Here is a 12,630-nt window from a genome sequence, read left to right as displayed (position 1 = left end):
TTAACGCATGTGTACGTGTGTGGGGGGAGAGAGCGAGAGAGAGCGAGTGAAGAGAGCCAGGAACGCGGAGATGTTCTGCGAGGGCATTGGCTCCCCGGAAAAATGGGCGGGGTTTGCATTATCCAGTAGTGCGAGAGAGCAGTGAGGCCCAGCAGAGCTAGCAACAAAGAGTAAGATTCATCAGGCATTCCATCATGATAGGCTCTCTGGCGCTCACACACACACACGGACCAGGATATGCGTATTAGACAATCAATTAAATAAGGCTAGAACACACACACACACACACACACACACATACGGTCAGACGCGCACACACGTAGGCTACACACGCACGCACACTGATAATTAGATCGTGGAGGGAATCTCAATATTTGTATACAAGGCAGCAAGAATGGAATACTTGGAATATAATACATTCCTGTGTGTGTGTGTGTGTGTGTGTGTGTGTGTGTGTGTGTGTGTGTGTGTGTGTGTGTGTGTGTGCTGGCTTGCGTGGAGGCTGTGGCTAGACTTGACCATCATCCAAGGATTTTGCAGCGGTGGCACAATGTTGCTATGGAGACTGCATCCTGTTCTGCCGAACACACAGATGGCCTGTCCTGTGTGTGTGTGTGTGTGTGTGTGTGTGTGTGTGTGTGTGTGTGTGTGTGTGTGTGTGTGTGTGTGTGTGTGTGTGTGTGTGTGTGTGTGTGTGTGTGTGCAGAACCTGTTGTGTATTCCTAACCTCATACAGGAGTACATTAGTTGCATCGTGGTCTTATTGGTTCATATTCAGCAGCACCAGACTGCTGCATCTCTCTCTCTTTCTCTCTCTCTCTCTCTCTCTCTCTCTCTCTCTCTCTCTCTCTCTCTCTCTCTCTCTCTCTCTCTCTCTCTCTCTCTCTCTCTCTCTCTCTCTCCTTACCTGCCTGTTATTTGCAGGGTGTGTGTGTGTGTGTGCGTGTATCTGTGTGAGCACTAGTGTGAGTGTATTACATCCTATTTTACGATACACTGCTTTCAACTACAGTAGAAGCACAGTGTGTAACAACGGTCTCCTTGTCTAAATAAGCCCTGTACGAAATAGCGTTAATAATAGTTTCTCAGGGAAAGCTTTAATCTGTACGAAATGGCGTTAATAATAGTTTCTCAGGGAAAGCTTTAATTACTTACAGTGCTTAACATTGCACTTTAACCCTTCCGGTTGATCAGCTGAATAAGCAGGCTTGTGATCCCTGCCTCCGCGCGTTAGCGGAGAGGAATGGCTGGACTATGCGGTGGCATCGGGGCATGCTAACGCTAACGGGGAGGCTAGGACGTCCCTCTCCACTCTGCCCTTATTAGGCTTCATGTAAGAATCATGACTCACGCCCAATCCTGGACCATCCACTCTCTCCTGCAGGGGGCAAAGGTCAAGAATGACCCAACCGCTTATACAAAATACTACTATTACTACAAAAAAAAGGGACTCCAAGAATAAACACACACACACACACACACACATCTTTGCACACGCGTACAAAGACGTAAGTGACAAACTAAATGACAAACCGCACTGTGCCGTCCTCTCCCTGTCACTCTCCTCTCCTCTCCACTCCACTCTGCTGTGCTCTGATTGTGTTCGTCCTCAGCTCAAACAGGATTGGTATATTGATCGCCGCAAGAGGTGACACACACACACACACACACATACACATACGCATAGACACACACATACACATACGCACACACACACACACACACACGCGTTTTGACGTGACTTGATTCCCAGTGACAGCAGACGGCATCCATCCCTCTGTCACGGCTGCCCTTGGGCAGCAGTGGTGGTCTCACACACACACACACACACACACACACACACACACACCTAGTCACAACTAAGTGACTGACATGGAAAAACATATATTCTCTTTATGCTCACTAATGCAAAAATACAACACAAAAAGAAAGCGTCAACAAATCAATTGTCAACTGGGCCTCTTTCTATATTCAAGTCCTGATTTCCCCCATCTCTAAAACCCCACATTCTCCATAAGTGGTGACTTTATATTTGATATTTTTCTATTCTGTAATGAATATAATAACTGAAGGATCTCATCAGAATGTGTTGATAGCTCTAATTATAACCCGCCTGCTGTCCCATCAAACAGACTCCCTGACACAGCCCTCTGAGTGAACACTATACATCTTCACACCGTCACAACCATCTTCAGGAAAACACAAGAAAGAGCTAGAAAGCAATAAGGAGATAGAAATGTGATTCAAACATACCTGTCCATTTTGATTTTAGAATGAGTCATCCAACGCTGTAAATCCTCCCTAAATCCTCCTCATAGGACGGCCTTCAACTGTTTCCTGTTGAGAAAGCCAATAACATTATTACAGTTACTACAGCATTTGTCAAGATACAAACCAATATCCTCGATGTAAATGACCAGGTCAAGCCAAGCCTGGCTTGGAGCTGAACTCTAAGATACTGCTCCATCTTGTGGCTGATTGGCCAAAGCAAGTTCATAAAAAATTAGGCCGTTTTTTTTTTCCCCCATAATATATAAAAAGTTATTAAACAATGTGATTGGTGCAGCAGGAAGTGCAGCTTAGTTTATAGGATATTACAAATAGTAAAGATAGGAAACCATGTTCTTTATGTGTAGCAAATAAGTAAAGTAAATAAGTAAAGTAACAAAATGTAAAGTATTTTTTTAATACTGCACCAGCCGTAGTATCTGAATAACTGAAGTCGTTCTAAAGTACTCAGTTTAACACATTATTGTGTTTGAATGGATCAGACAGGTGTTTTCCTTTTTAATTACACATTAATGACAGCACCTGTGCATTGCATTGCATTGCCTTATTTACGTTTGTGCCCGATGGGTTTGACATTAACTTACCTTGAGTAATACCAGAAAAGACTAGAGCTTACCTTTCTGTGCAACAGGCAGGCCTGAAACCCTCAAGGTTGGTCTTAACGCAGTGGAAAGTTATTTCTGCTCCCTCTTACATTTAAAACATCCGTGCAACTTTCTGATTGGTTCTTCTTTCTGCATTCTGCAGTCCTTCACAAATAGTAACTTGTTCAATCCTCCACTTGAATAAAATGCTTCCCTGCAGAAAAATAAAACCTTGGCATGAACCTTTTTCCGTTGCTCACTCTCTGAAATGTTCCCTTCACTTTCCCTGGAAAGCTTTCTCAATTCTTTCTTCTGTGTCGCATCGGCCGTCACAGAACTCCATAAAGAACAGCAAAGCACAGCCAGTGGGCTGGGGAGAGAGAGAGAGAGAGAGAGAGAGAGAGAGAGAGAGAGAGAGAGAGAGAGAGAGACACAGAGTGAGACAGAGGTCCCCTCCAGTCCCTGCAGGAATTGGCTCACATGAGCCAGGACTCGACATAACGTCACAATGGTGCGATTGTCCTGAACACTCTCAGCTTACAGACAGGCCAGTTGTCTCTGGTCACCCAAGCTCCTTTCTATTATCTCTCCTGTAGTTTGATTTATTGTGTGTTTTTGAGTTCATACCCAGGTTCAACATTGCACTCACTAACGACTGCAGTGCTGATGTACCTCAGCACAGCAGAATTACTTTCATATACACTTTCACCCAAGCCAATAAAAAGTGTGTCCACTGATAACCTCATAGGTTGATTGCCAGTTGGACCTACCGGGATTTCCAAGGCGTGAACCAGATAGCAGAGGGAGCTGTGGAACCCACACCCTCAGCCCTTCTGCTCACCCAACGCCAAGACGGTATTTCCTTTCACCGAAGGGCTCTTTAAATGAGACGGCTGGAAACAAACACCGTGACCCGTGGTAGACGGAGCTCAATGTGTCTTTGTCAGGGGCTGACTGATATCAGCGTGGTATCATGGGGAGCCAGGTCATATTAAGGCCCTGTCCCTCTTAAAACTTCCACTTGGTTTGGAGTGCCCTCGACAGTAAATCTTCCACTTCGTTTTAAGCCTGCATCGGACCTCACTACGTTTTGAGGGTTGATTATAAGGGCAAAATCGCACTCCCCCTTGCTCCCAACACCCTACCCCTACATGAGAACACGCAAAATCTAGGGTTAGGGCAAAAATCTAGGATTAGGGGAGGTATTGGGACGGGGCCTAAGGAGAGAAGGGTAAGAAGGGTTCGAGAACAGCACCATGGGGGGGTATTGGGACCCCGAGAAATAAAAATTTAAAGGGCACGTCTGTGTCTTTATACATGAATGATATTCTACTATGTACTGGATGTAGACAAAGTTCAAGATGTTCATGGTACAGACGATGAAGGGCTAACAGCTTGAGGTGTCGAAGAGTTAAAGAACAGTTGACGTACGGCGCAGTGCTCTAAAGTACGCAGGAAATCAAAAAGTGGACGAAGCTTTCACAAGAAGTAAGTGAGAGTAAGGCTAAACCAATACACTTGCATATCGTTGAATTAGAAAAAAAATTAACACTGAAATGTGCCCTAATGGTGTATTTCAAATGAATGGTAGTTAATTGAAAATACACTTTATTGAACATACAAACACTAAAAGACTAGACAATTGCTTAAATATCGTATAATGAGAATTAAGAACTTTTGGAATGAAGCCTGACATTTAAATATCTAAAACACGTGAATTTCAAAACAAGTCCTTAATTGCCTTCGGTCCCAGTGATTGATAAAAGATGTCCGACTTCACAGCAAAAATATTTGAAATAAATAACAGATAAAAAGAAAAAAGAAAATCTGATCCGTCTCTTCGCCGGCCTTTTCAAACACCTGCTTCTCCATAATTCAGCGCTCTTGAATCCGGAGCTTTGCTCTTGTTCCCAAAGCGTCGGAAAAATGAGATCAACCCAGAGCCGGCGCCCTCTTTCGGCGGGAACACGTCCTCCGGCGGCGAGTTCCCTCTGGACCAGGAGCACGACTTGGTCCTGTGGGCGATGCTCTTGTGGATCAGCTCCCCCCACCAGGAGCCGTGCACCGCAGTCGTCCGGGTCTCGTCCAGGGAGCACGACCTGAGCAGCGGCCCCAGGGACAGAGGCCTCTCGGTCAGGTACTCTGGAACGAATCCTCTCGGAGCCAGGTGGTCCGGGGAACCCGATGGAAAGCCTGCCGCTGCTCCTCCTCCTCGTCCTCCTCCTCTTCTTCCTCCTCGGTCCTCTGAGGGGTCTTCGAGTGCCGAGTTGTCGGAGAAGGTGGAAGGAGTGATGGTCGTCGAGGAGCAGGAAGACGGGGTTGGAGACCGCTGCCAACAGCCGTCGTCCAGCTCGTCTGCGTTGGATATGGAGAACACCCGTCGGCGGTGACTGCCGGTGCGTCTGTTGCGCGGCTTGCCGTGTCCTTCCGGGTCACTGAAGGGGCTGACGATGGTCCAGGGCGAACACGAAGGCCCGTTACTCCTCAAGAAGTAGTCCCTGGTCGTGGAGAGAGGGGTTGCCGGCACAGCAACAGCAGCCGGCGTCATGTCAGAGCGGTGAGGGCAGTCCGCACCTGTGCCTTTGCCTCGGCAGTTTTGGTAACAAATCGCCGCTCGCTTCGTCGTCTCGCCGTCCTCCTGGTTTTCCGCGGCGAGCGTGAGGTCCTGCACCTCGCTCGGCTTCGACTTTTGTCTCTTCTCCGGGCTGGGCAGCGGGGCGGTCTCCAGGCTGGGCAGCAGGGCGGTCTCCAGGCTTGGCAGCAGGGCGGTCTCCAGCCCCTCCTCCGGCCCCTCCTCCGAGCGCGACAACGGGGTTTCGGTCAGGCTATTGCTGAGCTCCAACAACGGCCCCATCTCCACGGGGATAAGTTTCCTCCGGCACCGGTTGGGAGCCACGGCGGTGGCGGCGGCCAGGAGGCTGTGGAGCGCCGACTCCAAGCCGCCGGCGGCCTCCTGGTCTACGGACGAGGTGTCGAGGGTCTCCGACGAGGCGTAGCGTTTCCCGATGGGGCGGGGTTCCTGCCCCGACCAGGTGGAGCGCCGCTTGATGGAGCCGCGGGCCAAGTCCTTGCACTTGCGTCTCAGTTCCAGTGCCTCGCGGAGCCGGTTGTCCTGTGTCGGGGGGGGGGGGGGGGGGGGGGGCGAGGAAGAGGTTCTCTTTAAGCGTTGACGACGTGGAACCACGTCACATGGTCTTAGATGAGGCCATGTTCCCGTAAATCAAAACAGTAGGGTTGCTAGAACGCCGTCACACAGAACACCACCCCTTGGAGAGAGAGAGTGCAGGCTGACCTGAATGGATGTGAGGAACTTCTGACAGAAGGAGTTGAAGACAGAGCAGCAGTCCTCAAGTTTAAAGATGGCCGGGTCTTCGCAGAAGAATTCAGCCACCGCGTTGCTCAGTTTACCCAGCTCACTGAGAGAAGAACTCAGATCAGATAACTTCAGTCTGGCCCTCTGGGGAAAAAAAACATTACGGAGAGAGAAATTGTTTGACTTAAAGGGATATCCAGAAATGACCACTGGACCACTCATGAATGCTGACATCATCATCAATGACATCATTTGGCATCGTTTTGGGAAAGCCTTACCAGGAGAAATGTCTCCATCTGCTGGAGAAGACCGGGTTGTCTGCTGGCGTACAACTGTACTTCCTCAATCTTCTTAACTTCTCTTTCAAAGTCGGCCTTCACCTCCTCTTGGCAAATCCTGTGTCATTTACAACACGGTCAGCACAAAGGCCCCGACAGCCTTTCAAACAGAGGAACATTTTACAACTGCTGAAACTAAAGTTCACGTGGCGGTTTCTGCCTGCATGTTAAGATTCTTTGTAACATGGCAACCGACTTCAAGCCGACTGTGACTCCTTGGTCAAAGAGCTGAGGAATAACAAGTGGTCTGTAAAACTGCGCAAAAAACACAAGGCTGAAGAGCAAGCCAGGTCCTCATTGCACTGAAATGAATGTTTCGTGTGAAGGCTGCTAAATAACCAGCTCACCTTGAAGCCATGCCGATGTGTTCAAGTTGGCTGGGAAACGTGAGCAGCTCGGCATCAATGTCCTCTGCTTGCTGTGTGCAGACGTAGACTCATAAATTCAATGAGGCAGAGATGACACACTGATGAGACATACAGAGATGAAAACTAACAAACAACGACAAAATGTCATCATCGATCACGACAACGGCCACTTAAGACCGCAGAACTAATTAGACAGAGGAGAGCTGTTGCCTGCCTTGTTTTAACTGAAAACTAATGAGTAGGAGTTAAAGTACAATGCAACCGGGGTGTCACAAAAAAACACGGGAAACCTTCGGTCATATCTATTCCGAGCAGAGAATTCCAATCATTCCACGATTAAGACAGGATCTGCCATAGCCTTTGTAAAGAGATAGAGATCCCTGGTCTGAACGGCTGGGGCCTGGCCCGGCCCTACCTTCGCCACGTAGTGCATGAGGTTCATGCCGGGCTTGTTGGCTTTGGTGTCGGACAGCTGGAGCAGGGAATTCATCCGGAAGCCGATGGCATTCCCACTGTGTCCGCCCTGGGAGAGGTATTAAGAGTTTTCAATTCAGGAAATATGATTGAGGAGCTTAAAAAAAAAAAAAAAAAAAAGAAGAAACTTGAGGATGTATATTTTTTCCAGGAAGAACACTGACGGCATTCATATAGTTCCCAGCTTTCAACACCAACCGAATCACTGAGTGGAGGTCATCGCAGTCCAACAGCTCTGGGGAGGACGAGAGAATCAGAAAATAGGGGTTAAAAACAACAACAATTAAAAAAAGAGCAACCAACAGTTACACTGAGATGATTGACTGAGAGGTGTTACCATTAGCGGCTTTGGTCATCACAGCCACAGAGGTCTTTATCTCTTCCATTAGGGGGAAGAATTCCTCTCTCAGCACCATGGTCTTCAGTCTCTCATCATAGCTGTTCATATCATCATCATCATCATCATCATCAGAAAATACAGAACCACCTCTTCTCACCATTAACAATATACATTATGCTAGCTGGCCAGTACATTATGCACTGGGTTTCCACAATACTCTGTGACTAAATGATTTGTACAACTGTTAAGATACAATAGGCAAAAATGACCATGAAGCGGTGAACTAAGAAGCCTTTGACTCACCCTGGAACTCTAACCAACTGCACCATGAACCGGTCGGCTTCAGCTAAGTGCGAGGCGTTTCCGTTAAAAGCACGCAGCTTCTTCACCTGAACGACAACGCTGCGTTAAATGGAATACTGTTCTAGCTGAATGTAACCATGCAAAAGGGTTGGTTTTTATGAGGACTTTAATACTGAACATGGATACTGTGTAGGTATGTTGAGCCATATACAGGCCTAACCCATGTGGAATAAAGATCATAGTTTCATTTGTTTACCTCACTGCTATCTGGAAGCAGTTTACAAAGCTCCCCGAGTTTGCCTGTTCCAAATCGCAGCCAGTTGCCCTGAAGAATGTCCTCCACCATTTCTGGAACAGGCCTGCAGGAAGGAGACGACGCCATTCACCTTGATTACACCAAAACCTAATATTAAAAGGGCTGATATTATACCACCGGGTGTGAGTGTGATTAACCATTACGAGGTGTTTGAAAATCTGCCTTTTCCTGTTTTAGTGTGTCCACCTAGATGGATGATGGATAGATAAGCAACATTTTGCTATGGTCCACTGGGTAGGCTGGTAGACTGATACATCCAGCATACTAGATGCACATGCCCACTTGTAATGTCACTAAAAACACAAGAAAAGGCAGGTTTTCAAAGGGCTTGTAATGGCTCACACCTGTGGCATAATATCACATCTTCAAACCAAACCGCCCACTCAGAAAACAGGGCAGATAGAAACGGCCCTGTGATACAAGTCTATTGGAAGCCTTTAACTAGGTACCAACGTCACAAGTGTTGCACGTTATCAACAACATCCCGTGTGGCATTTGCATGAGCCGTTTCAATACCAAAGGTCAGACGATTAGTGGTGGACAGTGGTATGTGGGGAAAAGTGTTTTAGTCAAATTCACTTCAAACCATCAACATGTTGCAGCAGTTATGAACTGCCACACAAAAGCAGTGGCATTTGCTATTCAAATTAAAGTGCCAACGAACCTTGATCCCAAAGTTAAATGTAATTATGATTCCCAGGAATAGCATCTCTCAGTCGATGGCATTTATATATCGCCTGTATCCAAGGTAAAAAGAGAATACTTGAAATAATCAAATATCTTCACGTTTTTAATCCAAGTAACTAATGGCCATTTGCTCAGCCACTGCATGTGTATTTATCTAGTTTTTACCGCATGCATTTGAGGTGGTCCGCGAAAGGGTTAGTAAACTAAGAGGTGCACGTAAAGTCAAGCTTGAGACCACAGCTCTATAGAACGCTCATTTTAAATCTTCCATATTCATTTTCTTTTTTTCATCCCTTACCGCTTGAAGGTTTTCAGGAAGATGGCGATGTTCATGCTCTTCTTGGCATCCAGAATGGAGACCTAAAACAGAGAGAAACTGCGGATCATGAGTTGGTTTATGTCCCTTCCATGTTCATAATCCAGCCTCAGCCAATATCCATCTGCAGTTAAAAGACGAGACAATCAAATCGTCCAACATATGAGGTCACCCAATAGAAAAAGAAAGCTCGCCAGTCATCGTTCTTGTGTGATTACGATAGCCGCACGTGCAAGCAGGGAGCACTTTACCTACACTGCTGTGTTTTGAGTTATTGTGTTTGTGTTGTGTGTAGACCCCTAGAGCACCTTAATAGCTCGATAATGGGGTCTCCATCAGGGGTTCAAGACCCAGACATGGATACAGAGCACCTAAATACACTCTCACGTTCAAACATTGAAACACAGACTACGTCTATCAAGTGCACACACACACACACACACACACACACACACACACACACACACACACACACACACACACACACACACACACACACACACACACACACACACACACACACACACACACACACACACACACACACACACCTCATTACCTGCGCAGCTTTGGACACGGGGGTCATCCCTTGGTGGCCCTTGTGCCCGTCCCCGGGGGTCCGACGGCCCCTCCACAGGGCCTGCGTCTCGCTGTGGCTGAACAGCTCCTCCATGCTACGCAGGTCCAGCACCAGCTCCTCCGTCTGCAGGGAGCGCCCGGACGTCCACACGTTCATCTTACCCAGAATGCACCTGCTGGGGATGGCGTCCCAGTTCACCTTCTTCATGCAGCGTCTCTGGATGGTGCACGGGGCCGGCGGGGCCGGCAGGGATGGAGGTGGGGGCAGTGGTGGGGGTGGGGGTGGAGGTGGCGGTGGTGGGGGTGGAGGTGGGGGTGGAGGAGGTGGCGGAGGTGGACATGCTTGAGTAAGGGCAGGAATGGGTTTGGAAGGTGGTGCTGGTGGTGGTGCTGGTGGAGCAACAACAGACGGAGAAGGAGCAGCAGTGAAGAACACAGCTCCGTCCATTAGCATCGTTCAGGACGAGGAGCGACGCAGGAACCAGGTCCCCTGACCCGCGCAGGCCTACGGGGGAATGGATGGCCGTTTTTCGATGTTCACCTGCCAACACACACACACACACACACACACACACACACACACACACACACACACACACACACACACACACACACACACACACACTAATGAGAACATTCAACTCAGGGATCCGAGCAATCACCGATTCCTGTGCACTTCTGAGGGGATCTTTGGAAAGCAAGAGGCCTTTGAGGTATGGGGCCAAGTGAGTGGCACCAAAGCACAACAGACAACATAGCTATATTCAATTGCGAATTCTAGGACTGAGAGCTAATAAAACACATTATGGCTTTAGATGACGTTAAACATCTGTGGTTAATGTGATAATGAGGGAACAGACGGAATAGTCACCCTGTAAACATAGGCAAATGACCAAGTTAAACAGGCAAATTGCCACACGTCTATAATAACAACGAATCTCACATAGTCCTTTATGTCAGAATGTATAGGCCTCTTCATGTCACATACATGGTCTAAATTAAATAAAGGTTTGGTTCTCACTTCAGAGCTCTGCAGTCAGGAAAGCTTGATCAAGTAACTTTAATCACCAGTATAAAAAAAATGCTAAAAACAAATGGATTCAAATGAATTGAGCAGCCAGGATTAAAATGTTGACTCTAACTTCAAACCGTCCATTGTCCGCTGAATTAGTATGGATAAACTTAATTTGCAAAAAGCCATGTCTTTCCAAAACAAACCGCGACCGAGCAAACAGATGTGACGCGTCAGACCTGGCAGGTGTGGGAGATCTATTAGTCCTACTTTACACAGCGCTGCGATTAAGTCATGTATCAAACTGAATATATTAGTATCTGAATTCACTGACCGTAACGCTGCAACACTGTCTTCCGAAGACATTGATCGGAGATTCAACCTCCAGCGCCTCGTGTGTTTGACCAGGAGTTCCCCGTGATCTCGCGGCGGGGCCGTAATTCACCGCGGCTTCACCTGCGTCAATAGGAAACGCCCATCGTGTCCAAGGACAGATAAGAGAGCGACTCCATCATCATCATCATCATCATCATCATCTCTAACGTGACATTGCTAGCGCTCTCATTTGACATGCACTGTTTAACCCAGCCCGAGCTGTTTGGTGTTCATAGACACACAGTCACCTGTTGCAGCGGACACGACGTGACGTCACTGCTGCACCGACCTGAGTGGTCAGCGTCACAGAGCGGATGGGACATTTAAAACACATTCAGTAGACTGTAACATTTTCACAAGTCTCTGAAGCTAACCTAATCTAAGGTCTGTGTAGCAGATTCTCTATGGAGGTAAATTTGTGTCTTTATTATGCAATCAAACAGAATAGGTTTGAGAGCAAAACTTTCCACACTGCAATCAAAAAATAGATTTTAGAGCAAAACTATCGACACTGCAATCAAAAAATGTTTTATTGCAAGTAAAATAAATGTGATTAAAAATGTATTAATGGGAATCCAAAAGTTTTGTTTGAAAATCCAAAAGTTTTGTTTGCGAATCCAAAAGTTTTGCTTGTGAATCCAAAAGTTTTGCTTGCTGTTGAGCTGAATCTCGTGGGCGGGACCTACGCCGAAAGATGTAAGACACGTCTCTATTGGCCAGTCTCGATCGGAGTGACAGCTTGGCAACTCCGCTCCCGAGTCCCGCTCGGTCTCATCATGGACTTCAAAACTCCCTCTCTCGTTACTAACTGTGGATGCTGTCACTCCGATCGAGACTGGCCAATAGAGACACAAATCTACCTCCATAATTCTCCACCTTTGACGCCTTCCAAAAAAATAGTGTTCAGTTTATAAAAAAAAACTAAACACAACTTCTCAATGTGCTGATATCACTATCCAAACACAGTTTTATTAAATATAAAAATATCTGCAATTCGAAAATAATAAATTCCGACCCACATTTTAAAACATGTACTTTATTTGTTTTCCTTTGGGAAGAGTCAGGTTTCAGTGGAATAAAGGCAAAAAACTCACATCGATCCATATGATACGAGACTTTCGTCTTGTTCATCTGAAACACCATTATGTACAGTCATCCATACGTTACCATAGAATAGAAAATATTGATTGTCCACAGATAAAACCTCACTTTAAGAGTTCCATATTTCCATAATATACACGCTTTTCATAGGCAATATTTTAAAATCGACAAGGGTTCAGATTCTGGCCGTTTCCTTCAGACATTTCGAGGAGGAGGGGGAGGGGGTGGGGGTGAC

At 46.9% G+C, this 12,630-nt stretch overlaps 2 protein-coding genes across 2 annotated transcripts in view; one reads left to right on the top strand and one right to left on the bottom strand.

The window, feature by feature from the left end:
* The window catches only part of LOC311353828 (tripartite motif-containing protein 3-like), a gene marked incomplete at its 3' end in the record, with an annotated part of 22,287 nt that extends 20,635 nt beyond the window's left edge, over positions 1-1,652 (top strand). Inside the window, 1 exon segment of the mRNA XM_084473640.1 lies at positions 1,614-1,652. Coding sequence (XP_084329766.1) covers positions 1,614-1,652 — 39 coding nt within the window.
* A 3,073-nt stretch (positions 1,653-4,725) lies between these two features.
* On the bottom strand, positions 4,726-10,361 carry LOC311353827 (uncharacterized protein; the record flags this gene model as incomplete). The annotated part of the gene is made up of 11 exons (XM_084473639.1): positions 4,726-5,985; positions 6,166-6,330; positions 6,465-6,582; positions 6,872-6,942; positions 7,308-7,415; positions 7,531-7,601; positions 7,704-7,804; positions 8,010-8,095; positions 8,266-8,368; positions 9,311-9,372; positions 9,888-10,361. 11 exons carry the CDS (start codon positions 10,359-10,361, stop codon positions 4,726-4,728), a joined length of 2,619 nt encoding a protein of 872 aa, XP_084329765.1.
* Between the last annotated feature and the right edge of the window lie 2,269 nt (positions 10,362-12,630).

Source organism: Micromesistius poutassou (genome assembly GCF_964030765.1).
Source record: "Micromesistius poutassou genome assembly, chromosome: 10".
NCBI lineage: Eukaryota > Metazoa > Chordata > Actinopteri > Gadiformes > Gadidae > Micromesistius > Micromesistius poutassou.
This window is presented reverse-complemented; position numbering and strand designations above follow the sequence as displayed.